This window comes from Fistularia commersonii, chromosome 10 (assembly GCF_037954325.1).
Source record: "Fistularia commersonii isolate RoL2024-O1a breed Wild chromosome 10, RoL_Fcom_v1.0, whole genome shotgun sequence".
Taxonomy (NCBI): Eukaryota; Metazoa; Chordata; class Actinopteri; order Syngnathiformes; family Fistulariidae; genus Fistularia; species Fistularia commersonii.
Window position 1 is genome coordinate 11,882,990 of NC_141293.1, and position 25,398 is coordinate 11,908,387.

The window sequence follows — 25,398 nt, forward strand, 5'->3', positions numbered from 1 at the left end:
GTTCACCCCATTCGCTGTGGGTGAACAAAGACAACATCTTGAATGGGCTTCTTTGCTTTAAATCCCACTTTTTATTTTGTAATAGAAATATCAATTCTCCATAATCAGACACTTAACAAAGGAACCGAATAATACCAAGGCACTGATACTCGGCTGCATGCAAAGTCCTTTGAAATGAAGATCGACACAATGAGCCCAAGCGGCATGCAAACATTATCAAACATACAAGAGAGTGCTTCATTTGTGATATTTTGTTTTTTTATTTTAACTTTTAATAAATAGACGCTGAAATGAGGAGGTGGATTTGGTCCAAGGTGTTGATTTGTGGTGAAGCCTTATGTCATGATGTGGTAATAATGACCATGTGATTTAGACCCTGATGACGGCGGACGTCAGTGGTGTGTTATTTTTGAAGTTGTGTTGTTTACTAACCTAAACACACTGTGTTCAAGATGCCACACAGGGAGATGCATTCAATGGTAAGTGGTCCCCCACTTATATGGTGCTTACACACCTTTACACCACATCACATTCACCCATTCACACAGCGAGACATGCAAGGCGTTAACCAGACATTAACCGTTAAACTTGGGGAGTTGCCCAAGGACACTTGGACACGCAGGCATCAAGTGCAGCATCAACATGACTCTGATTTCCATGCTAAATCTAGTATCTCCTTGGTAGTTCCAAAAATGACCATATCACAAAATTTAAATGCTTCTTAAGCATCACTGACATCAGAAATGCGTGATCCTTTAAACAGTAGTTTGGACATTTTTACCTCATTTATATGAATTGGTATTGTACATAAAACCCCTTAATCATGCTATATATTGATCTTTTAATAACAAACAAATGCAATTTGAACAACAAAAGTAACATTTTGAAAATCCTTTTTGAAGTTTTATGTGAAGGAGATTTTTTTGACAGTAAAATATAACTCGGTCACAGCGCTTTGATTTCTTTGAGCACATCCCGGAAAGCCTCGACGCAAACCTCTCCAGCCGGATGCTTGGTGGAAGCCAGGTTCCAAGCCTCCTCCAGCGTGTCCTCGGAAATATCCGACACCAGATTCTTGAATATTTCCATCATCTGCAAAAGGCGAGAAAGAAACCAGTTAGGCTACAAGTTTACAGGCTGCTGATATTTGCTTGCGTTTTTTTTTTTCATTCATTCATGATCTCCACCGCTTATCCTGCACTCAGGGTGGCAGGGCTGCTGGAGTCTTTCCCAGTTGTCATAGCACAATGCCGCATGCAGTTACACACAACCATTCATTCTCTCATTCACATGTCATATAGAAACATAAAGCCACTTATACTCTCATTCACAAGTCCGGACGATTTAGGGTGTCCAGTGAACCTTCTGCGCATTGAATGAGGAAACCATAGAACCCAAAGGAAACACATACAGACATGGGAAGAACAGAGAAACTCCACACATAAAGGACCGCTGTCAGAATCCAACCTTCTTGCTGCGAGGTGGAAGACCACCATGCCACTCAAAAAGGGATTTGTCAAAAAAACAAAAATGCTGATTATCAGCAATCAGTCACAATGATTTTCTTTATATCAAAAAAATAGACAAGACATCAAACCTAGGATGACATTTAATGACATCCATATCCTGTAAAGTCCTGCTGTCCAGTTAAAGTAGACCACTGACAGTGAAGCAGTGGCGAATGCGATCACAACTTACAATGAAACAACCCGGAAAAATGAACAGGCATCCCAAAAGAAGAGGACTTCAACCGATAAATGAAGAAGAGCCAACCAGATAGAGTACTGATGCAACAAAGAGTGAGGAAGTCGAGTGTCTTTGGTTGTGGGAAACAGTACATCACCGGTGACAAATTAACTGCTTGCATCTTGCATTATGCACACAGGACAGCGTAGGATCAAAAACCTGAAGAGTTTCACCATTAAATGTGCTACAAGATTTTGGTGATCCTGATGGTATGCATGCAGCGCAACTGCAGAATGAAACACGGTTTAAACAAACACCAGTGTCAGTATGGACCCCAATGCCAACAAATTGATTGTTAAGGTGCAAAATAGACTGTGAAATATTTGCGCGAGGCCTGTCTGGCTGACAGGTCGTCTCCAACTGCACCAGAGATCGGTTGCGTGACATCAGTGCGACAGGTCTAGGATTGCAACTGTAAGCGCCGCTGCAGTGGCGCTTATCACTGAGACACCTACATGGAACGCAGCCACCATCGCCGCTATTAGAGCAACCCACACTCCTCTGCTTTGATGGAAGAGAAAATAAAACATGTTTTTTATAAATATATATATATATATCTTCATATAAGTATATAATATCCCTGCTGTGATTAAAACCCATTTCTCTGAAAAAGGTCCATTTGGTCCCAATTCACTGTTGATTTCACACCGATCAGAAGCAGACAGGGACACAAGAGAGGATTTGACAAGGCACAGAGGGATGGGATCTGTTATTATGGTCTGTTATTTTGGTGAAACGCTGGTTCTGGGTGCCTGAATCGTTTTTTTTTATTCTGGATTGGTGGGTTGTAGTCCTCTCTGTTCACCATTACCACCACCGTTTACAATAAACACACACATACAGATGGACGTCCACACACACACTGCAAAGGAAACAGCAAGTCATCTGCTGGGAACCATCATTGCACTCCCAGACACTTACCCTCGGCTGAAAATGCTTAGAATTGTGCAAAGTTAGGTTCTCGGACAGAATCCTTATTTGGGGGTTAGACTTAACCAGTGCTTGTCAGACTACTTTGTAGTACAGCAGGAACACCACGAAACGACACGAAAACATACACTTCAATCCTTCACAGAATGTTAAAAAGAAGTTCATTGAAATAATATCTATCACAGACAATAGTCTGGTTTGATGCGTTTGTACTCGACTTACTTTATCTTTTGAGTGCGGAAAGCAAAACAAAAACACTAATGTGACTCACAATACGCTGTATGTGTAACTTAGAACTTCCAAGTTTGAGAAACAGGAAGTAAGGGGTCACATGAGGCTGTGAAAATTCATGCAGGGAAAATACTTCGGCGGATAAACCCCCCCTCCGACCTGACGCCGTACCCACCTCTTTCTTGGTTCGCGGGCAGGTGAAGTCTTTGTCGTAGACACCCCGGAGGGCAGGAACCGACGGGAACACTATATCTACAACAGGCGGTATGTCGCCGTAGTTGGTGTAGTCGCTGACCCTCTTCAGCCGAGGAACCGGCAGGTCCGAGCGAACGCTGGGGATCCCGAAGGAGCGACTCTCTGTGGGTGAGAACGCAAGCAGACAGAGTTTTTGCAAGACTGGGTAGAAGGATGCTGAGGCTGGAACTGGCAGGCAGGAGCCCCTGAGGAAGACCAGGGAGGAAGATTTATGGATGGATGGGAAAGAGGAGATAAAGTGAGATGGAGAGGATGAGATGATTGGCTGATTTCACCCAAAAGGAACAGAAGAACTTTCAGGTGAACTTAAACTACCATTTCTTCAAACATGTCAACTCAGTCGGCTGACGTACCCAATATAAAGTTTCTGTCAGTGACAGAACCGATGAGGGAGGAGGAGGTGTTGAAGTTGTTGGCCACCTCCTGGGGTCTTATCAAATTCCTGAGGGTCCTCAGGGAGCTTCCAGGCTCCGCCGGCTGCAGATCCTCGGGCTCGATCAGAGGCTTGGCAGGAGGAGCCTCAGGTAAGGGAGAAGAGGGTCTCCTCTCGGGGGTGGCTGTGGAAAACAGGAAATAATCCTCATTTCAGGCTGAGCCCGCTATGTTGCTTCTAAAAGTGAAAAATCTTTTTTTGTAAACCTCAATCCACAAAACATACCGTTTGTTAGAATTTGTTGATCTTGACTGCTTAGAGGCATCTTGTCCTTCCAGTTGAGGAAGTTGGCAAACTCCATGAAGTTGATTACGCCGTCTCCATCCGCGTCACAGTACCTCATCAGGTCGTCTAGCACCGCTCCGCTCACCTCAAGCTTAAAGTGACAGCACATTTCCTGCAGGTTGTCTTTGGTAATTGCTCCCTTGCCTTCCTGCAGAAGTGAAATACGGTCTGAAGTGACCTGTCGGACCCTCAGCAACAGGTTGCACTTTACGTCTGAAGGTAATGAGAGAGCATAACAATGGGCAGAAATGAGGACCTTGTCGTAACTCCTGAACGCCTGCAGCAGAGAGGGGAAGTTATGGTAGTTGAGTCTCTTTAGGTGGTGCCGCACCGCGTTGACAAGGCAGCGCTGAGCGTCCCGGCCTTGTGCAAACTCCCCAGGGCCCATGGAGTGGATGACTTCTGCTACACCTTTAGGGACAATCACAGTGAAAAAGGTCAAAACAGAGGTCACAAAGCTGGTTAATGTTTGGATTTGCAGCCCAGGAGGAAAAGGTAATCACCACATTCATCCAACGGCAGGATAATTCCAAAAGTGTGATCTTCTGGGAGATTCAAGGTGTCACCTTTCCTGAAACGAGGAGATATTAATTAGCAAAATTATTTCTTTTGTCAAGACCCGCAGGATGTGACAAACTCACTTGGGGTTGACTTTGCCCATCTGTGCCGCCAGTTTCTCCCCCGAGTCCTCCGGTCTTTTCCATCTGGGTTTTGGATTATAGAACCTGCGGGCAAAACAACACCAGGGGGTCGTATGAATGAAAGCTAACAGACACGGACTTCAGTGGAAAATGACGCTTACTTTGTTGACTCCCCAAGCCAGAGGATATTCTTAGCTGCGCTGCGGCCGTCGCTGAAATGAGGCGTGGGGATCCCAAAACTGCTGTCTTTACTGCACAGACTCCAGTCGTAGTTCCTGTCAACTTGCTCCCCTAAAAGTGTGAAAGAAAACTGACATTTGGTGAAATTAGCTTTGAAAATTGTATCAAATTCGGGGCACATTTTATTGAACTGCTGGAATTAAGCCACGATGACGAGAACGGAAAAGAAACTCATCTGAATCAGAATCGGTTTAATGGCAAAATGTACAGTGAACACAGGATTTCGACATGGTATGTCGGCGCCTTGTAGCAGGAAGCTACTAAAGCCATAAAGCCCTATTTGTCCATCGGACAGACAGGGAAAGAAGATGATAGTAAAAGGGGTTGCTTGCATATGCATTGCCTGTGGACCAGCACTGTATGCAGTGTCGGGGGGGAAGTTGTTCGTGATCACACACTATGAAAGTGGAAATTGTGATCTCTTCAGTGACAGATGAAGCTGTGACCATGGCGTGTGAAAAAGGGGGATGCTGTGATCACCACTGTGAAAGTAAAAGCTGTGACATCAATGTCGAGAATGCCATGATGTCACACAGCCCCCCGCCCCCCCGCCTTCGCCTCCTCCCTCTACTCCCCAGGGCACATGACACAGTTCACTGGTGACAGGTCCACAGGACAAAGGTGAAGCATTAGAGGAAATATCCAAGATAAATGTGCACTAATTAACATGAATTATAGAAGGGTTACATTTGAGTCCAGCTTTGTTTTGCTGTCACAAATTATGTACCTCAGTAAAGACAGTTCCACCTCATTAATCCATCAGGAATTATCCCGTCTCTGTCCGTGACAGATGCATTTCACGCCTTCTTACCTGCAAAGTAAGCACTGTGGGAGCGAACATACTTCTCGTGTCCCACTTGAGCCTCCATCTCAAGCTCCTCCATGGTCTTTTTGGGGTTTAGCACCTCGTGGGCCTCCAAACCTGGACAGGAAGAGCTTTTCACTCAGCTGATACATAACTTAAAAATAGCTGGGTCTCTAAACTTGAGCCTAATTTCTGCTTCTTGTAATCATACGGGTTATTTGTGCACACCTCTTACAATTTCAATGCCAAATGAGGTTTCGTCATTGTACCAGTCGGGAAGTCCAGAACTCTGATCGTGTGACCTGCCAAGAGGCGCTGTCTTTTTGGAGGCGTACACTGTCTCGTTGAGTTCCTCCAGCTTCTCTTGGAAGGAGGTTTTGCACACAGGGGTGAAGAAAGTCCGGTCCTGTGGGATTCACACAAAATTGCAAATTTCCCGTGCCCTGCTTTGTTTGTGTGGTATTTAAATAGTTTGAATGAAGTCATTGGCAATAAAACCTGGGTGACCTTATTATCTCGCAGTTATCTGTGAGCGTAGAACCTCAAAAGGAGTATTGGGAAATGATTTATTGTTTTCTAAAAACCTTTCAAAAGACTTTAGTGACAATAATGTGTGTTATATATAGTTATAGATACATTTCAACAGGTGGGAGTATGAATAAACTAACAGGAAAGTAATGAATTAATTATTTAGAAAATATGCAAAAACATTGTTTTGAAGGCTCTTGTTTCCCTGCAGTGCAATAACCATTTGAATGTAATAATGAAAAGAAAAAAAAAACACACCATCTGACTATATTTCAGTATTAAAAAGATCAATGTCAAAAAGAAGGTGCACAAATGTTACTTACATTGGTTTTGGTGCTGATGCCATGAACCAGGGTGTTTGCAATATCTGGATCACCTGCGATGCCCCTGTGCACTGTGATGGCCCCGGGCTCCGGCTGGATGCTGGTGCGAAACTTCCTGACCACTGGTGGGGTCGGGGGCTAAAAATGAATACATATATAACAACAACCAATCCATTTGGATAAAAAAAAATGCAATTCATTCTAATGCAACACACATGAACATGTACAACTCACCCTTGACACTTGCTCCAAACATGTTTTGGCCCTGTTGCCTTCTGGTACCACGATCCCAGCCTGGTAAAAGAAAAAGAAAGAAAAAATACATAGAATATTAAGATATTGACAGTGCAGTATTTGTTTGTAAATGGATGACGTCATCCCAAAACATCCCAAACTGAGCTGAAGCAAAAGTTTGCTGCTAAATAGTACACGTTGTTGCGAACTTACTCTCGGTACGTCCGGCAAAGGATCTCTGTATTTCCCCTGGTGAGACATGGTCTCCGAATTCTATTTCTATTTATTTTTTCCTGGGATTTCTGCCATGAACGTCGCCCGGTTGGAGAGGCGACCTGCGAAGCGGCGGCCGGTCAGCAAACGCACCAAGTTTGGGGGAGCTGGGGTCCGTTGCCTAGCAACGCCGGCAATCACATTTCCTCGTCTTTGATCAAAATCCACTTGTTTTTGCAAATTATGTGATCATTATCGCAGTTGAACAATTGAATGAATTGAGAACATAAATATATTTATAAAATAAATACATGTATTTCACATTTTTAAACAGCCAACTAGTTAGCTGTTTATTTATTTATTTATTATGGTTTGTTTTTGACCGCCCTGTTTTATATGGGGTGTTTGTATTCGTGAGTTAAGGGAAGAACATGTCGGTAATTTGGGGGCTAAACTCGGCCGTGTCATTGGTCCGCCGCGCTGTTACGTAGTGGATTGTCAATTTCAGTCATACGATCTGTCATCATCCGTCGTACAATGCGAAAAGGGAAGTTGAAAGAAGTGGAACAGGGACGCCGAGCCGTGTGAAAGCCAGCCTTTACTCTCACTAAGCTGGTCACCCGACACACAGAGGAGACACGAATATCGTAACGGACGTTCACAGTTGCTAGCTTCATCTTCTGGGTAGGTGAGTAGCTAATAGCAGCTAGCCGACGGCTATCTGAAGGGCTCCTCCCGAGGCGGCCGCCGCCAAACGTTTGCTCCTTGTTTTGGCCAGTATCTATTATTTCATCTGGCTAGCTGGTGCTAGCCACTGACACTGGAAGGGCCAAGCTAGGTAGCGTAGCAAGTGAAATTTGGGGGTTTAACAACAGTGAATCAATGTCGATCGTCGGATTGCGATGGCGTAAATATGGACCTGCGTTTTATACATGTTAGCAACCACTTCTCGTCTACTGCCTAGCTTGGTAGTTCACTAGACAAACGTCAGACAGCTAACGCTAGCTAGCTGTCATTAGCAGTACACACCCAAGCCTGCATCATCTGTGTTTTTGCCCGTTAAAATCGTGATTTAGAAGGCAGATGTACAGTTTCGCACTAAGTCCAAACGTGTTAAAACAACCTTTAGTAAGGGTGGATAATTGAAAAACATTTGATGTTTTGAACTTACACGGCAGCGCTGTTGCTAACGTTAGCAACATTGCTAAATTTTGCCAGTCAACAACAACAACATAACAGGTTATTTGTGGTTATCCGTGTCGTAACGCGATTTCGTCGAAGTTGACAACTATGTGTTGAACAGCTGCAGAGTGTCGACGTGTCTCACGATATTAAGGAACGGACACGTCACATATAAACTTATATTGTCTTATTGATAATATAATATTATTAAACACCTAAAATCCACAGACCCATTGATGGGAAACTGTCTGGCATTATAAATAGCCCCGCACTTCTACCTAGAATAGTTTTCTTCCTTTAGAAACTGGTTCAAATGCCATCAATTCACAGAAAGGGGCTGCCACTTTCGTTATTGAATTATTCACTCTAGCATCTGTAACATACTGTGACACACGTTATATGTTGAATTTCCGAGGTGAGAACCATTGGCATCTGTAGAAGCACTGGTACACTTGCTTCTATCAAATAGTCAATCAATCAGTTTCTAAAAATATAAGGATGAAGGTGTAGCTACACCCTCGGACAAACCCTGGTACGTGTGTCATACCTATTATCCTTATTTGTTCATGTTAGCAAACAATCGTTGATTGTTTGCAGAGAATAGAAACTGTGTCTGGCAATGTGACAAGTGTAGAACGATGCAGTGTCTGAGGAGCCACCTTTGTCACATGAAGGTGTGTTAAATATCAATGGCGCAGTGTTTTGAAAGGACAGACAGTTGTGCCTTATGCAATTGTTTATATGAGACTGAATTGAGTAGAACAAAGTAGGCATATCTAACCAAAAGAAGTTTTAGTTTGTCTGAATTAATACTGTACTACATAGACAGACAGTCTATGTAGTACAGTATCAATTCAGTCACCGTTAATAAACCAGTATTAAATGAAAAATGCGCTCCCACAGTTTGTGCAGGCTTGTTAAGATGTGTACCCAAAACCAATGGAAGGTGAAAAAAGGCCTTTTTTTGTTTCAGTATGATGAAGGCTGAAATGACAATTTGGTGTTTTAGTCTTTCTGCCATAAGTAGGGGGTAAGATGATACATTTCCTGGCCAATTGAATTCAATTGGAATCAAACAAAATAAGCTATCAGTATCAGCAATTCTTCAGCTCCTAGTTGTAAACATTGTATCAGTGGACCAGTATCTGTGTATCCCGCGGTTTGAATTGTTTTTGCTCCTCATTCAGTTACATAGTTAGCATGGCAATATGTCATTGATACAATACTGTTTTGAGAGCCCTCTATCCCGAAGTAGTGCCCAGTGTATTTTGATGGCCCCTCATGTTCCTATCCTGAACAATCAAATTATCTTTTGACAGTTTGTTGGTCAGGCTGCTTGGTTTGCGTGAATTCGCATTACTCACTTGGCAAATGACTAATTTTAGACATCAGTCATCTTTTCTCAAAATGACCTTGGAGAGTGAAATATATTGAGAGAGTGATAAGATTATAAGGAGTGACAACTACAGTATTGACCTTTAATGATGCTAATAAAATAGAAACAGGCCCGATGTTTTCCTACTATGCAATGAAAGCACTCGGGGAGGTGGTCTCATTTCCTTTAACAGGCACTCACTTGTCTGCATCATTTCTCTCTCGTGTCCTCTCATTGTATTTTTTCTGTTAAAACCTTATTTTTCCAAATATTACTTTGTCATCCAGCAACCATCACATTAAAAAGCATCCATTATGTGGTACTAAAAGTTGTGCTTCCTCACATAGTTATGACTGATAGTTTATGCTAAATGGGTTCTTGAAATGAGTGCTTAATTTCCAAATAAGCACAGCAAACCTGCAAATGACAGTTTTAGTTAAAAAAAACTGACATTTTTGTCTCACGATCATTTGCTGTCCTTATGTTCTCAGGCTCAGGTGTTCTTCAGTTATTCACCGCAGGTTGGTGTCTGAAAGAAGCAACAGGAGAAAGTGACATGGCAAGTAGAGGTGGTGCGACACGGCCCAACGGGCCAAACGCAGGCAACAAGATCTGCCAGTTCAAACTGGTACTTCTAGGGGAGTCAGCGGTGGGGAAGTCAAGTCTTGTACTTCGTTTCGTCAAGGGACAGTTTCATGAATTCCAAGAGAGCACAATTGGAGGTAAGTGCCTTCATGACCTCATGTCATGGCTCCTCATGTGGTCAGTGAAATAGTTCCCCATCTGAATTACTGGAAGACAACAATGTGAAACTTAAAAAAATTGAATAGCTGAGAGAAAAATCGTCATCAAGACATCAGTCACTAGTTCCTGGTACTGCATATCCTTTAAAACAGAGTTAAAAGAAAAAAAAAAAAAATCACATTCCTACTACAACAGTTAAATTGGAATCTCTCGCTTTCTCTAGATAAAAATAACAGAAAACCATAGACCCCACTGATCTCAGATTAGATCACACACACATAACTACATAACATTTCATTGTAGCTGTAAAAAAAAAAAATTGGCAGGAATAGATGTGACCGTCATTTGTGAGCATTATGTATTTTAAAACAAATGAGAAAGTATAGGTATCGGACAATTGAAGTGGTCGAGCAGAACTTCAGAACAGGCAAACTGAAAGAAATCAAGTGAAAATAATTTAGGAATAACCCAGTTTTTACAATAAACTGTTCTGTCCAACTGACCACAGTTTGAAGTCTGGTATTTTTTAATTGGGCCTATCGGTGTGGTGTATCTGGAGCAACCTGTTTTGCCAAACAGTGTCAGAACAGTTTATATCTGTTGATAACAGTTGATGGCATCAAGAGAATGTTATGGTCACAAAGTTATGGTAGCATTGCTCATGATGTGTGTGTTTTTTTTTTTTTTTGTTAACAAATGTTATCTATCGAAGTATGTAACATCACAAATGAAGGATGACAAATCAAGAACTAGCAAATCTGAATGAACACACAACCACAACTGGAAAATCCCTTCAATGTAAATTCTGAAAAAGTGAGGTGGGAGAAATCATGACATCCACAAGATACTCCTCAATCGTGTCAATCTGGACAAACTCATGCAGATGATCTTCCCCTGTGTCTCTAGCTTCTTTTGTCATCATTACCGTTGCAGAAATGCATTTTGATCTCTTGGCCTCTTGTCATTATTTTATGTGCCTCCCCACCCCCCTGCAGCTGCTTTCCTGACTCAAACAGTATGTTTGGACGACACAACAGTCAAATTTGAGATCTGGGACACAGCCGGTCAGGAGCGCTACCACAGTCTGGCTCCAATGTATTACAGAGGGGCCCAGGCAGCCATCGTGGTCTATGACATAACTAATGAGGTGAGTCCAGCTCAACATTTGTGTCAAGGATTAGGGACTAATCTGGTATAATGTAAATGACAGAATTCCCCCTGACTCTTTTGAATGCACTTTTGATAATTTTCAAAGATATTTTTCTAAAGCCATGTTCGTTCAGTCACATTGGCCAACAACATTCCACATTAGTCCCAATTTGTCCCAACAACAGGCAGACTGTCATGTTTACATTGTTTTGATTTATGCAAAGACTCAGGAGGGGTAGTGCCACCCTCCTCAAAAAGAGAAATAAAAACACAATTGGGCCTGTTCTGCTTGCTCACTGCAGGTAGGTACCATAAACAAACAATGGTATAGACCTCATCAGCCTCACCCTGTCCATGTTTCCTCACAAGCGTGGAATTTTCCATAGTGCTGCATGTGCAGTTTGGTGGCACTTTTATCAACAAAAGTTGAAACATTGAGTAGAGTTATTCACAAGGAAAAAAATGTTTTTGCAGACTCACATCACCCTTGATGACAAATTTTTGAAACCATCTGTGCTAGTTTCTGCAATGTATTGCTTATTTTCACTTATTTTCTTTGCATGGAGGACTGCAATACCTGTAGGATGGATAAACCTCAGTTGTGCAGCCTTCCCATGCTCAAGTAATTGAACTTGTAAAGAAAAAAAGTAGAAGAAGTCTATGACATTGATCATTTTAATTCTGCTCTAGTGTTGGCTCACGTTGATGAAGGCCAAACCCCGAGAGATGAAGCACTTCCTGACAACTTGGGTTGAATTTTCAGGGATGAACAGGGCCGTCCGTAAAGAAAGAGAGCTCTTTATCTTCGGTTAAAAGCTGGCTCGTTGCCAATGTTTGCTTTCCTTCCGAGGTCGCCGCGTACACCCCCTCATCCCTCCCATGCGGCCTTCACTGTAGCGAGGACACCATCTTATGTTTCATATTTCATCAATAGGAGTCTCCTTCCTTGGTCGCGATCAAAGGATTAGCGAAAGCCTTGCCGGAAATTATGGGAAGGTTGTCCTTCCCTTTCCATGACATGGGTGGTTATTGTTATTTTCTATAACTGACCCTCTCCCCGCCTTCTTTTTCTCTCTGCCAGGAGTCATTTGTACGGGCAAAGAACTGGGTTAAAGAGCTTCAGAGACAAGCCAGTCCAAATATTGTAATAGCTCTGGCGGGGAACAAAGCAGATCTTGCAAACAAGAGAGCATTGGACTTCCAGGTCTGTCTAATTTATATCTCTTAATCATTAAACATGAAGCTTTGAGCACAAGATCAGAATTTACAAAACTGTTGCAATGCATATTTGTCCCATCGGTTATTGTTTATAAGTATAATTTTGACACATTTCGGGGTGGAAAACCAAACTTTGACTGAAAAAGACACCGGCACCCAGCTGATCTGGCCAACAGATGTTTAACCACACTGTCAGCAGCATGTAAAATTATAAACATATTGATTACAGACACTTCGAGCGAATGTTGCGTGACAAATAACATTTGTTCAAATTCTTTTCAAATTATAGCCTAAAAGTTTTGTTTTTCTTTTTTGTAAGAGCGGATATTGACATAGGGGCGTTAAGTTTGACTGCTATAGTGGGCCCATATTTGAGCGATATATTAATGATGCAACAGATGATACTGAATGTCCATCACCTGTCTTGAAGAGATTTCAGTTTAACGTTTATACAATGCTACCTATCCGTCTTCACAGTGGACAGCAAAATAAGAATTTCAATACACAGGGAAAATTGTTTCCAGACTGTGACAACAAACACTTTCAGAGGTTAAAAGCAAAGGTTTAAAAAAAAAAAACAAAAAAAAAAAACAAACATCTATTACTAGTGTCTCAATCACATTGTTGATGTTGGACTCTGACACTGACACTGACGGCCAAACCAATCCCCAACAAAATAACTGGTTTTCCTCTCCTAGGATGCACAGTCATACGCAGATGATAACAGCTTGCTTTTCATGGAAACCTCAGCAAAGACCTCTATGAACGTCAATGAGATATTCATGGCCATTGGTAAGTGCGTCTGTCCTATAATGCTGATGAAGAGCCTAATCAGTATGGTATGAAATATGAAGAGCGCTTCACTGTCTGCCTTAGCGGGTCGTGAAGGGGGACTCTCAGGCGTACGGCTGAGGGAGAGCATCAAAAGTTAAAAGGTGCTTCATGTCGGGTGTTAAAATTCAGAATCTGTTTTTAATTTCAAGATTGCATACTGCATAGAAGATGCTGATTTAGATTCTCAGTTAACTCCACAAACTAGATGGGAGCTGGCTCCGAAGCCAAACTGGTTCATGCCTTAAAGTCAAATTGAATGTTAACTCAAGAGAGCTCTCATTAGCTGATGGCTTTGGATAAAAAAAATGCTCTGTTGTCAAACTATGCTATCTTACTAGATTATTAGATTACTGTAATTATTACATTATACTAATGGGGCACCAGTGGCTCAGCTGGTTGTGTGGGCATCCTCTGAATCAGAAAGTTGGTGGTGTTAGAATTTCTTTGTAATTAAGGTGTGGAAGTGCCATACAAGTTCAGACATTTGTGCACAGTAAAGGTCATGCCTTCAGGTTTAGTGACTATAACGGTCAGGGAGCATCAGGAAGATGAATCTGTGGTTTCTGAGGAGTGAATCCTGTGCGAGAGAGTGAGATCAGAAACAGGGAGGAAGCGTGTTCTGTGCTGAAAGGAGCAGAAAGAAGCCTGTGTTTTCACAACATTTATCTGATTCACTGACACTAAATCTCCATGGAAAAAAAATAACATTGAGTTTTGTAGTCTGTTTTTTAGTCTAGTGTTTGGATTTATTGGCATCGGTCATTTCTCTACATCTGCTCTCATCCGTTTTGCCATGATGCCTTCCTTCTTATCCCTGCAGCAAAGAAACTGCCCAAGAACGAGCCTCAAGCTGCCGGTGCCAGTAGCGGGCGGAACCGAGGCGTGGACCTGACAGAGGCAGCCCAGCCCACCAGCCGTCCCTGCTGCAGTAACTAACCCAGCTCTTCCCTCTCATCCAACACACCCGTGCACACACAAACAACACACACACACACACACACACACACACACACACACACACACACACACACACACACACACACAAATGCCCTCCCCTCAGCTGAACAACATCAGGACATTGTCGACCTCCTGACGTCAGACCTGACCTTCAACCTCACTCCCTTGGAATAGCTAAAGACTCTGTATAGCTGCATTTCTAATACCTTTTATTTTGTTGATGTTACTGTTTTTTTTTTTTTTTTTTTTTTTTTTTTTTTTACTTTTTTTAAGAAGTGTATATCAGTATACTGGATGCATGTATCACTACAACGCCTAAAAAGAAACACATACACAACACACACACACACACACACACACACACACACACACACACACACTTTTATCTTTTATTCATAAACTAACCCCATTTACGAGAGAAGAGTGAGTGCAAACACAAAAAAGGAAAGAAGAAAACCCTGCGACGGGCGCCAATTTTTCCAAAAGCGATTGGCTGAGGAGAAGCTGCAGCCCCGTCACAAAGTCATCGGAACGCGAGTGTCGCTGCCCGTCTTTCACCGTGTGCGGCTTCATCTCCGCTCATGACTGGAAGAAGAAGAAAGCTATCGCTCCCAGCATTGAGTCGCCTGGATCCCAGGCCCGTTTGTTGTCAGGTGGCAATGAGCCGAGAGGAAACGGAAGAGGACGTTCTCTTCAAAAGACAGCCAATGAAGAGAAATAAATCCGGATATTGGCATGTTTTTTATTTTTGGCAATGAGTTGAAAACACACAGGTGTTTTGTGTGTAAAGGAGAAGAAGCACCTCTATCCATCATGTACTGACACAATGCTTCACTCTGTGGACCCTCCCCCGTAAAAAAGAAAAAAGGTGTATTTCATCTAAATATACTTAATAAGCCTCCATTAGTACTTGATTGATGTACTAGATGTACTTTTTCTTTCAGCTTCCAATTTTGGTCTCATGATACATCGAGTGCTCCCAAAGACATGTTTAAATACACTTTAAAATGTTTTTCCATATCAGACAACTTAAACCTATCGTAATTGTTAGTAATGTACTGTTCAAAGTCATGCATTTACTCAAGGCTACACTGATTTTTTTTCCCTGATTGATTTGAGCGATCCATGAAATATAAGAAAATGGCAAAGATTTTTTTTTTTTTTTTTTAATTTGATTAAAAACAATACATTGCTCAACCTTTTTTTAAATTGATACTGCACACAAAAAGTACTTTGTGTTAATATGATTTAATTGCAAATATATTTTCTGCATATTCTGTCTCTTGGAGATGCCCTTCATGAGTCAATAAGATGAAAATGCACTTGTGGTATAGTTTTATCCAGTATTACTTGCACCCAAATATAACAGAAACAGCATGGTCAAGCGCAGTATTTAAGAATGCCTTTCATAGTATCACTGATGTGTCATGAGAGCACTAAACTGTAAAGTATACAAAAGGAGCACGTTTTAAAAATAACACATTTTAGTGTTCTAAAAAAGATCAGGTCAACATATGCCCAAGTACATTAATCATGTTTACAGGAAAAACTAGAATAAGTATATTTGATATGAGTGTACTTTGTTTCGTCTGGGGACATTTTCTTTTTTTTTTTTCTTTTTTTTAAAAGCAAGGTAACTGAACTTGCAGAACAGTACGGACTGATGTTACAGTGTGTCCATCAACAATGGTCCTCACGCTGCGGGGCTGACGGGGGAGGCCGGAACCTTATTGGCCGACTATACCGGAGAACTTTGGAACCAACGCCAGGGCAGGATTTGCCCAACAAACCTTTCGCCTTGTTTGTATCGTCCGATCCGTTGCAAACATCCTGCTTCTGAAGTCTCCTCCAAACATGGAGCTCCTGTCTTTGGCCAGCGAAGGTCTCCCAGCATCGCAAACAGTTCATTCAGACCGCTGCACCTCATCGCCAGTCTGTGGGGAGGCAAAAAATACTCTAATGTTGTTCTGGGGTGCAATGTCATTTCTTCCTTTCCCTCCTCCTTTCTAGTACAGGTCACAGAGCCTGTGAGCTCACCAAGAAACAGATCTAGAGATTCTGAACAATTGTACAGTTCGATATGGGTTGCTTTTATTTTGTATTCATTCTCGACCTTGTCACAAACTGGTCAGGTGTTAAGCATTGGTGGTCTTTTTAGGTATATATAGTGTTATTAACAAAGAAAAATCCTTCTCTGGTGTCTTGTTCCTTTTTTTTCTCCTCAAATGCTCCACGGTCACGTTTGAAAGGAACTTTTACTGCGTTGCACAACATTGATCATGTTTAATTAACGATGGCCCTTCGATTTTATATGACGGACTGTATCGGACTTGCTAACCCGCGGCTCGGAGCTGGTAGCCTCATCAAAGCTAACCGATGGTTTCTTTACAGCTCAATGAATTTTAATGATGTAAAAACAGCATTACTAGTGATGGGCTGATCAGTTTTGAGTGTCTGAATACAACTTAATAAATCAATAAAGAGGTGTCTTGTACCTTTTTCTTTTTTGGATTGGATTGATGGTGACGACAAAAGGTCTTGACATCTCAGTGGTCCCTAGAAGTCTAAGGAGTTGACCAATATTCCAGTTACAGGAAATACACATATACATACATATAGATGGTATTTTCCCCCTGTTTATGTTGGAAATCATCTTCTACTTTTAATTTCTAATTAAGGTTTTATTGGTAATTCTAAATTCTTGTATAATATTTCAATGATTCTCAAATTTTAATTTTATCTTTTAAAATTCATTTTTACTCCATTTGATCACAAAATGTTTTCTATAGTAATCCCAAGCTGGCCTCTCTGCTGGAGCCATGGTTTGATGGTGTGGCCAGATTTTAACATTGAAATATTAATAGGTGGTACAGCGATCAGTGCTTCTGCCTCACAGCAAGATGGTTCCTGCTTAGATTCAGACTGAGGTAAATCCCCCAGCTGTGAAAGGTTGTGTGTTTCTACACAAAGTGTGAATGATAATGAGTCAAAGGACAAGTGGTACACTCTGTGCTGTGAACACACAACCTGAACATCACAATAACTCTTAGGAATATTCTGTCCTCTCGTTTTCATGGGTTGAAGCCTTTCAGGCAATCTTACATTTGCTGAAGCCTGTTTAGCTGGAGCTCAGCAGGGACCTCCTGGATTTTCACAAGGCCATCATCTGCCAACCCCCATGTCTTCTCTGGGTGCCATCTTCACCGCCTGCCTTGAGTCCCAAGGCCAGATGTGTCACTTGACCAGCCAAAACCCCAATCAAGAAGCAATTCCAGGAGTAAAGACCTTTGATTCACTTGAAATGAGAAGACAGAGAAAACTGTTTTCCAAAACTCAAACCTCATAAAACTGGTGACATGGAGAAAAGTGAATTTTTGCCCCTGTACTCCAACTAAGACAAAACTCTTATTTATAAAGTCCAGAAACTGACCAGATACCCCTGCCATAGAAATCCAGGTTTCCTGATCTTATCACCTGTGATCATTTCCACTCAATACCAACCAGAATACCACACTGAAAGGTAAGTTGGTTGATGGCAAACACCTTGCTGTAACTTTACTCACATGCACACATGCTTGGATACACACAAACATGCACACATCAACACCCACACATGCATCATCACTCACAAAAATACATCGATATTTAAATACATGCATGCATGCATGATTGCATAAACACCTAAATACATAAAGATTAATGTTTGCGTACACGCATACATATATAGACACGAATACAAACATACATGCACGAATACATACAAATGACACAGTTGTCTTGGACTGTCAATAAAAATATTCAATTTTTAGACAAAGGTATGTACTTGTGCACATGGCACCAACAGACCTTGGATGACCGATGTGGTCGTATCATCAGACTTGAGGTAACATGTTCAGTGCACTCGGGCGAAGAGAGGGGTGGAGCTGTCAACCGATCACCACCTGGCAGTGAGCTGACGACAACGGTGGGGGAGGATGCCAGTCAGACCTGGGAACATCTGGCAGTGGCTCCTGTTAAAAAGCGTTTCAACTCCCACCTCCAGCAGAGCATCAGCCACATCCCGGGGGAGGTGAGGGACCGAATGGGCCATGTTCTGCGCCTCTACTGTCGAGGCGGCAGACCGTAATTGTGTCTGTAAGGTGACGGGTGCCTGTCGAGGTGGTAACCCCTGAACATGTTGGTGGGCCCCAGGACTCTCTCTGGACAGTGGGGCTCCAACCGGGAGGAGGCCCCGGGGTCGACCCAGGATTTGCTGGAAGGACTTTGTCTCTAGGCTCGCCTGGGGAGGCCTCGGGATCCCCCCGAAAGAGCTGGGCTGGGGGGAGGGAAGGCCGGGCCTCTCTGCTTCGGCTGCTGCCCCCAAGACCCAATCCAGGATAAGCGGTTGAAGATGTATGCACACACACACACACACACACACACACACACACACACACAAACACACACACACATGAAACAAACCTACATACACGCATGCATGATTGTATATACAAACAATAGACATCTATACAAACACATACATGCTTGCATACACAAAAATGCAAACTCCAAACTCCAAAACACCAAACAACCAAGCAAAACAAGGCACAGCTGGCTGTTCCAAACATTCAGTTTGTAGTCAGAGTTTGCGATTGGATTTGCAGTCAACGAAAATTACGTTCTCTCTCTCTCCTCACCCCTTCTCCGTGCATCTGCCGTGGTAAACAAGTGAATAATGCCCGGTCAGTCAGTCAATCACCGCTCCTTGAGCACACCTGTCACATTCGTGAAAGGCCTCAAACTGACAGCTGATGTTGACACAAACATCAATATCCCAACATATAGCCCAGACAACTCAGCCCTTAATTATCACTGTAATAATTAACAAATAAACAAGAAATCGCAAATCCACAATTCTCCTTGTTAGCAGTCCTAGGAGCTCCTCCACCGGGAATGAAAGCCAAGTTTATCCAGAAAATGTAACCCAAAGCTTAATAGAGAAATCCGGACCCTCCCATGTCGCTGTCAGTCAGTAAAGTCAGTCTAACTGTTACAGTAAAATTGTCCCCTCAGAGCAGGTCAGGAGTGAAGCTTTGGCTTCCCACAGAAGACAGACTTTGGTGATGGGCCTTTCCAAAGAGCTGGTCTTCATCAGCAACCATCTTCCCAAATCATCCCCTGACTGGGAAGATGTGGATGATTCTTCCCATGACCTCATCATGTCTCATCCACAATAAGCATCATGTTGCACTTGATAATAGTCCACATCTGACGTTCCTGCAACTGTGTTAAATATTTCTTGGTCCATCGCTTCCAGAGTAGATGTGGCATTGGAATTGCTCAAGGAGGTACAGGCAATCACGAGAGCCGTCAGAGTTGCTTTCAAAGGCTCTCATATGCGTCCGCCAATCAGATAAGTTCTTGTAACCTGATCACGGAAGATGATTTTTAATTGCTCCTCAAGTATTTCCAGCCTCGAAGGGAACGAAAGGGTGGCATCGATACATTGTTTTTTCTTGTTCATTTTTATGGAAAGAGAGCATTGCTTTTGACCAGTGTCTTAGTGTTTTTAGAACCAGATGTGCTAGCAGCCCTTAGCACATTCACTTTAGCCAAGCGTGCACCACCTTCTTTGTCCTGTTTGAGTTTTTCTTTGCGTTTCCATATTTGCCGCTCTCCCTCCTCCAGTGCATGCTTATCCTGTAGATGTTTTTGCCATGCTATCAATGCAGCTAAATCAGCTGCTGTCAGAATTTGAGCAGATGACCTTTTACCGTTTCCAGAACTTGTTAGAGCGCTTTGTGTAGATTGTCTGCTTTGCACATTTGATCACCTGGCTTCACATCATCCTGTACGCCTTCGTGAAATGTGTTTAGGCCTTTGTCCTGTGCTGGAGCCTGTGCGGAGTCATCCATTTGAAAGTGACACACATCTTTTGCCGCTGCAACCAAATCATTTTAAAGAACTGGGAACACTTTCCTTTTCATCCAGCCATTTAATCACATATTGTTTGAATGCACTGCTGTAAAATTCAACACTTGAAAACCAATCATTCTGTTTAACTCTCGTCCTCGAGTAAGAGTGGAATTATTGTTTGATGCCGGTTAAAAGCAGTGACACAGAGCAGTGAGAGTCCTGGGTTTCAACTCGGGCATTTTCATTTAGTTCCATAAGCTTTTTTTTTACTGCAGATATTAAGCATTTTTTTATTTGTGTGTTTCTCTTGCAGAATTTCAACTATATTTTCCAAGACCTTTTGCAGTAAATGACAGTAAATTGACAATTCGTTCAGCATCCACCACTTCGGGCCCATTGTTTTCCCCTCATTCATCCATTACACTCAGTGAATCAACAATACATCGCTTTTCCACTGATTGCTCGCTACACATTGGAAAACACCACAGATAATCTCACTCCTTGTGTCTCGGCGGACTTTTACATCTCAGCAGCGCTCCCAGATAGACACGCTGTCAATCAAACTGCCCTAAGTCAAACATGCACAGCGGGAAACAGTCCTACCGGTCTGAAGTCTCTCCGTTGCAGTTCTGCACTGTGCGGCGTGATCCTTATGTCCATATGCAGTTTGGGTGTAAATTTTTTGTTTAAAGTTGTAGTTACTCCAAAAAGGAAAAAAAAAAAAAAAACGAAGTCACTGAGAGCTGAGCCAGAAAACATTAAATTGCCGTGTCTGTTACTGTCCGTATTTATTCCAACGTCAAACAACCACGCAAAACCAAAGCACGGTTGTTGGTCCAAACGTTCAGCTCGTATTTCGAGTCTACGATTAGTTTTACGGTCAATAAAATTTAGGTTCTCCTTACTCACGCCCTCACCATGCAGCCGCAGCAGGGAACAGGTGATCATAATTGTGCATTTAATCACCGCCCCTTGACCGCACCCCCGTGACATGTATGGAAGGTGTCAAGCTGGCAACTGATGTCGACACAAACATAAACATCATGACCTCCATGAAGAAGAAAAACATCGGACCAAGGGGCTCAATGGGGCTCGGCTAGGTCCCTCTTCCCTTTGGCTCACCCCCCACAGGAAGGGCCAAAGTGGTCGGTTGCAGTGCAAGCCGATATATTGTCGAACTCGCCTCGACACACAGCGTGGGGACTTGAACCAGACATCTCGAGTTTGCCCCCGGTGTGAGGCAGGTGTGGGCATATTGATTGCCCCCCGGCTCGGCACATGGATGAGAGGATAGCTTCCCTCCGCCTCCAGGCGGGGGGACGGGTTCTGACTGTTGTTTGTGGCCAGACACCACATGAAGCCTGTTGTCCCGTGTTATGTTAATGTAGGTTATCCAGCACAACACCCCTATATGTGCAAGGACGTGACTGAGTGGAAAAACATCTTTCACTCCCAAGTGAAAGAGAAGGACAACCTATCAATTTTATGTCAAAACAAACTGTTATTGCGCTGATTAAAATCATTGTTTTGTAATTGCAACTTGAATCCACTGCATGAATCCACAGTCCACGCATCCAAGCCACTGGGTGCTAAACATACTTTGACCACAAGATGACACTGTTTCGCCTTTTACACGATCAGAGACGGTTCACAAAAGACGTGATTGCAGAAGAATTCTGAATCACACTGATTTGTTGGGAAATTTTATTTTAATTCATTAAATTATTTCCAATATAAATGTCAAAAATAAAAAAATAAATAATTCCAGCATTTTTTAAAACAACTACTTATTTATACCTTATTTATACCTATATATATTTTTCTTCATACTCTTGTGTACTCCTTATCTTTCACCTGGTACTAAAGACCTTAAGACACTTTATAGGCTTGACTTGTTACTTAGACACTTTATAGTTTTATTTGTATTTCTTAATAGTTTTTTTGTATTTCTTATTCTTCCCCCTTTTTAAACTGTTTATACAATTTCCTACTATTATTTATTATTGTTATGTTTTGCTTGAAACTCCGGCACAACAATTTCCTTCAGGATAAATAAAGTTGTTCTCATTCTTATTCTTATTCTTATTCTTATTCTTATTCTTATTCTTACTCTTATTCTTATTCTTATTCTTATTCTTATTCTTAATCTTAATCTTAATCTTAATCTTATTCTTATTCTTATTCTTATTCTTATTCTTATTCTTATTCTTATTCTTATTCTATATATGTGGTTCTTGTGCCATATTTATGTAATCCTTACCTTATTTTGGTATAGCACATGTTTATAGTATCTATATAGTTGTTTAATGACACACAAACACACGCACAGAAAACATTTTAATCCTAATACTTTCCCTTCTGAAAGGCACCAGGAGCTCAGGGTGAAAATTGAACCAATTAGAATATAATTCTTTGTCTCAGTCAAAATAGTCAGGACAATAACGATAAATAAGATGCAAACACACAGGATTTACGCTGCTTTTCATTATCAGTCCGGAGAGATAAACTTCTGAAGCCTCTGTTCTGTCTGGACGTGTCATTTGTGTCCACTAAACGAACATGTTAAAAAGCTCTTATAATGGGCCTTCATTCATTTTCTATGCTGGGCAGAAAAGTTGATGTTAATTAGAAACAGTGCAGGGTCAGATCCTTATTAATAGTATGGTTTTCTGCTGAACGGTTTTCTGTGGTTTTTCAACCTAAAACACGCAGTCCTACACACACAAACACACACACACACACACACCACTGAATTACATTTCCTTTTTCTTTCTCTCCTACAAGCAGTGGAAAAGCCGGGTCTTGTAACTCGCCGTCAAAACGTCTCCAGTAAGTCAGATTTTATTACGTGTGCTACCGTGGGTGTTTGAAAATTGTATTTGTCGCCTGGCACTTGTGCCACCACTGGTTTAATGTTGTCAATTGTATTCATGTGTGCATGAATGCATGAAAAAACAGCTACGTGTGTGTTATAGTGCGCTCAGCAGTGCTTTGTCAAGCCGTCACTTTGCTCCTGCTCCTTGTTTCCTGTGCCGGTTTGGTTTACTTCCTTCCAAGGAATGATGCTTGAGACAGTTTCCCTTAAAATCCATCTCCCTGGATGTGACTCAGGTTGACACGTGAGTGGTGGTGCTGGTTCCTAGGTGATAAATCCTCCACGCTGTAGGTAACACCCCACTCCCATCGTCTCCCACCGCTGACCATCTGCTCTCCGCCTGGATATATATTCTTATATGCTCTGCAGGATATTACCTGCGTGTGTGTTTGGGTGATCCAACATGTTTGCCCGTTATATTGCTTATAACCGATGACGACAGAGGGTTGACGCTCCTCTTCACTATGAATGGATTGAAGGTCCGCTGTGATTCAAACTCTTGGTCAATTTTCTCAAAGCTTTCCATTTTCAAAGTATTGCTTTGACCTTTGTCTTCAGCAGTGCATCTACAGGTAGCAGCATTCACAACAGAGCAGCTATATATGTATATTTATCTTTTGTTTTGTTTTTGGAATCAAGAAATACAACAACTCTGGTCTGGATACCTATGCCATCAAATCCCCTCCCCTCGCCTATATATATATATATATATATATATACTACTAATAATATTAATAGTGATACGGCTCAGGGGGTAGTTTCCTAGTTTGCAGTGAAACACAGAACAAAACAGTAACTGGAAAGGGAATGTAATTCCCATTTATCCATGCATCAATTTTTTTTTTTCCGATTATATTTTATACTTTCACACTTCAGAGTTTATTTATTTTTTCGTGTATTTTTAGCTTGCCTTGTCCTTATATGTCTTGCTGCCGCTGCGAAACAATTTCCCAAGCATGGGATCATTAAAGTTAATCATCATCTCATCAACATCACCCAGGGCTGACTTTACTAGTTACTATACACAATTGAACCCCGGCGTGGTGCTGTTCTGCCTGTAGCACTCTGCGATTTATCGCTCCAGGATTATTCTTAGATCATCGTAGATATGAATGTTTTTTTCCTTCTTTTTTCCACCCTTTCTTCCCTCATTTCCTGATGAGAAGCAAACATTGCTGCAGATTGCCGGTTGTGGTCCCAACCGAAAAACATTTAGATTATAGACGTTCCGTTTGTGGTCATTTATTAGTCATGTTTTGGTTTGGCTGGAACTGAGTAGAAATTTAAGGCAAGTTTTTGGACATATTCTTTTATCTAAGGCCGCAGCTCCAGCCCTCTGGCTCACTGCGGCGCCGATGAGCTCAGCCGACACAAAGTAAGGACTTTTAAAGAAATGACTTAATATCCTCGCTGACGGATGGACGGCCTCTGGACGGACACAGATTGGGAACCTGGCTATCATAGCGATCATGAAAAAAAGTGATAATAGTCATGGACTCTGTCCAAGTATCCCCATTTCTACTGTTTCCGTGGCAACAATCACTCCCTGAAGTGCAAGTAACATGACAGTGAGTGGATGTTTTTGGTCACAAGCCCTGAAGCAAGATTTCTGAAAGTTTTTATGATGCTGTCATCACCACAGCTGACACTGATCTTCCTCCATGTGCTGCCATGAGCCTGAGCGATGGCGGCTGGTCCGCGTCCAAATCCTGTCGTTCTGGAGGGAACCACCTCTGAGGTGAAGGGACGTGTTCCAGTCAAATCCAGCGTTTTCTTTTTTTTTGTAAATTTGTGTCAGAAATGAAATATAGCTCGGCCTGGGGATAAAGTCTCCTCTCAGCAGAAGATTACAGTCATAAATTAAAAAAAAAAAAAAATCTTTGTTTTTAATGATTGCCAATAGTTTTGGTGTGTAAAGGGGAATTTTATTTACAGAAGCTAGTACTGCATTTTTTTAAGAGTAAAACTCATGGTTAAAGATGTAACTATAACCATGATCAATAATAATAATAACCCATGCTGAAATATACCCATTAAATAATCTATCAACTTAATGCATTAAAATGAAATAAATGTCAAGAATATAAATTTAAATGTTCTCTATCAACCCAATGTCATTGTGCATCATTTAACACGTCAGGGCTTTAATTGAACTACAAAAATCTCCGTCATGCTCGAAACCTCTATGTTGTACAGTTCACAAATCTAAATATTTCTATATACTCACGCACACACGCACACACTCATAAATATATGATTTTCTGGTGTTCAACACAATCAATAACAGTGGAACCAAAGCATCTAA

General features: G+C 41.9%; 2 protein-coding genes across 4 annotated transcripts; one reads left to right on the plus strand and one right to left on the minus strand.

The window, feature by feature from the left end:
• Positions 1–68: 68 nt before the first annotated feature.
• efhb (EF-hand domain family, member B) lies at positions 69–6,640 on the minus strand. The gene is made up of 12 exons (XM_086154425.1): positions 6,629–6,640; positions 6,418–6,555; positions 5,795–5,972; positions 5,573–5,683; positions 4,683–4,812; positions 4,522–4,605; positions 4,384–4,451; positions 4,137–4,291; positions 3,821–4,028; positions 3,516–3,719; positions 3,083–3,264; positions 69–1,092 (listed from the first exon to the last, which is right to left on the minus strand). The coding sequence occupies exons 1-12, from the start codon at positions 6,638–6,640 to the stop codon at positions 946–948; spliced, it is 1,617 nt and encodes a 538-aa protein (XP_086010551.1). The 3' UTR covers positions 69–945.
• Positions 6,641–7,371: 731 nt separating this feature from the next.
• rab5ab (RAB5A, member RAS oncogene family, b) lies at positions 7,372–16,808 on the plus strand. 3 transcript variants are annotated; one of them, XM_086153777.1, is made up of 7 exons: positions 7,372–7,552; positions 9,913–10,143; positions 11,161–11,312; positions 12,396–12,518; positions 13,231–13,324; positions 14,187–14,347; positions 14,382–16,808. In XM_086153777.1, exons 2-6 carry the CDS (start codon positions 9,978–9,980, stop codon positions 14,300–14,302), a joined length of 651 nt encoding a protein of 216 aa, XP_086009903.1. In that variant the 5' UTR covers positions 7,372–7,552; positions 9,913–9,977; the 3' UTR covers positions 14,303–14,347; positions 14,382–16,808. The 3 variants fall into 3 exon arrangements, with proteins under 3 accessions (XP_086009903.1, XP_086009902.1, XP_086009904.1); XM_086153776.1 differs by having other exon boundaries at positions 14,187–16,808; XM_086153778.1 differs by having other exon boundaries at positions 7,372–7,548; positions 14,187–16,808.
• The last annotated feature ends 8,590 nt before the right edge of the window (positions 16,809–25,398 follow it).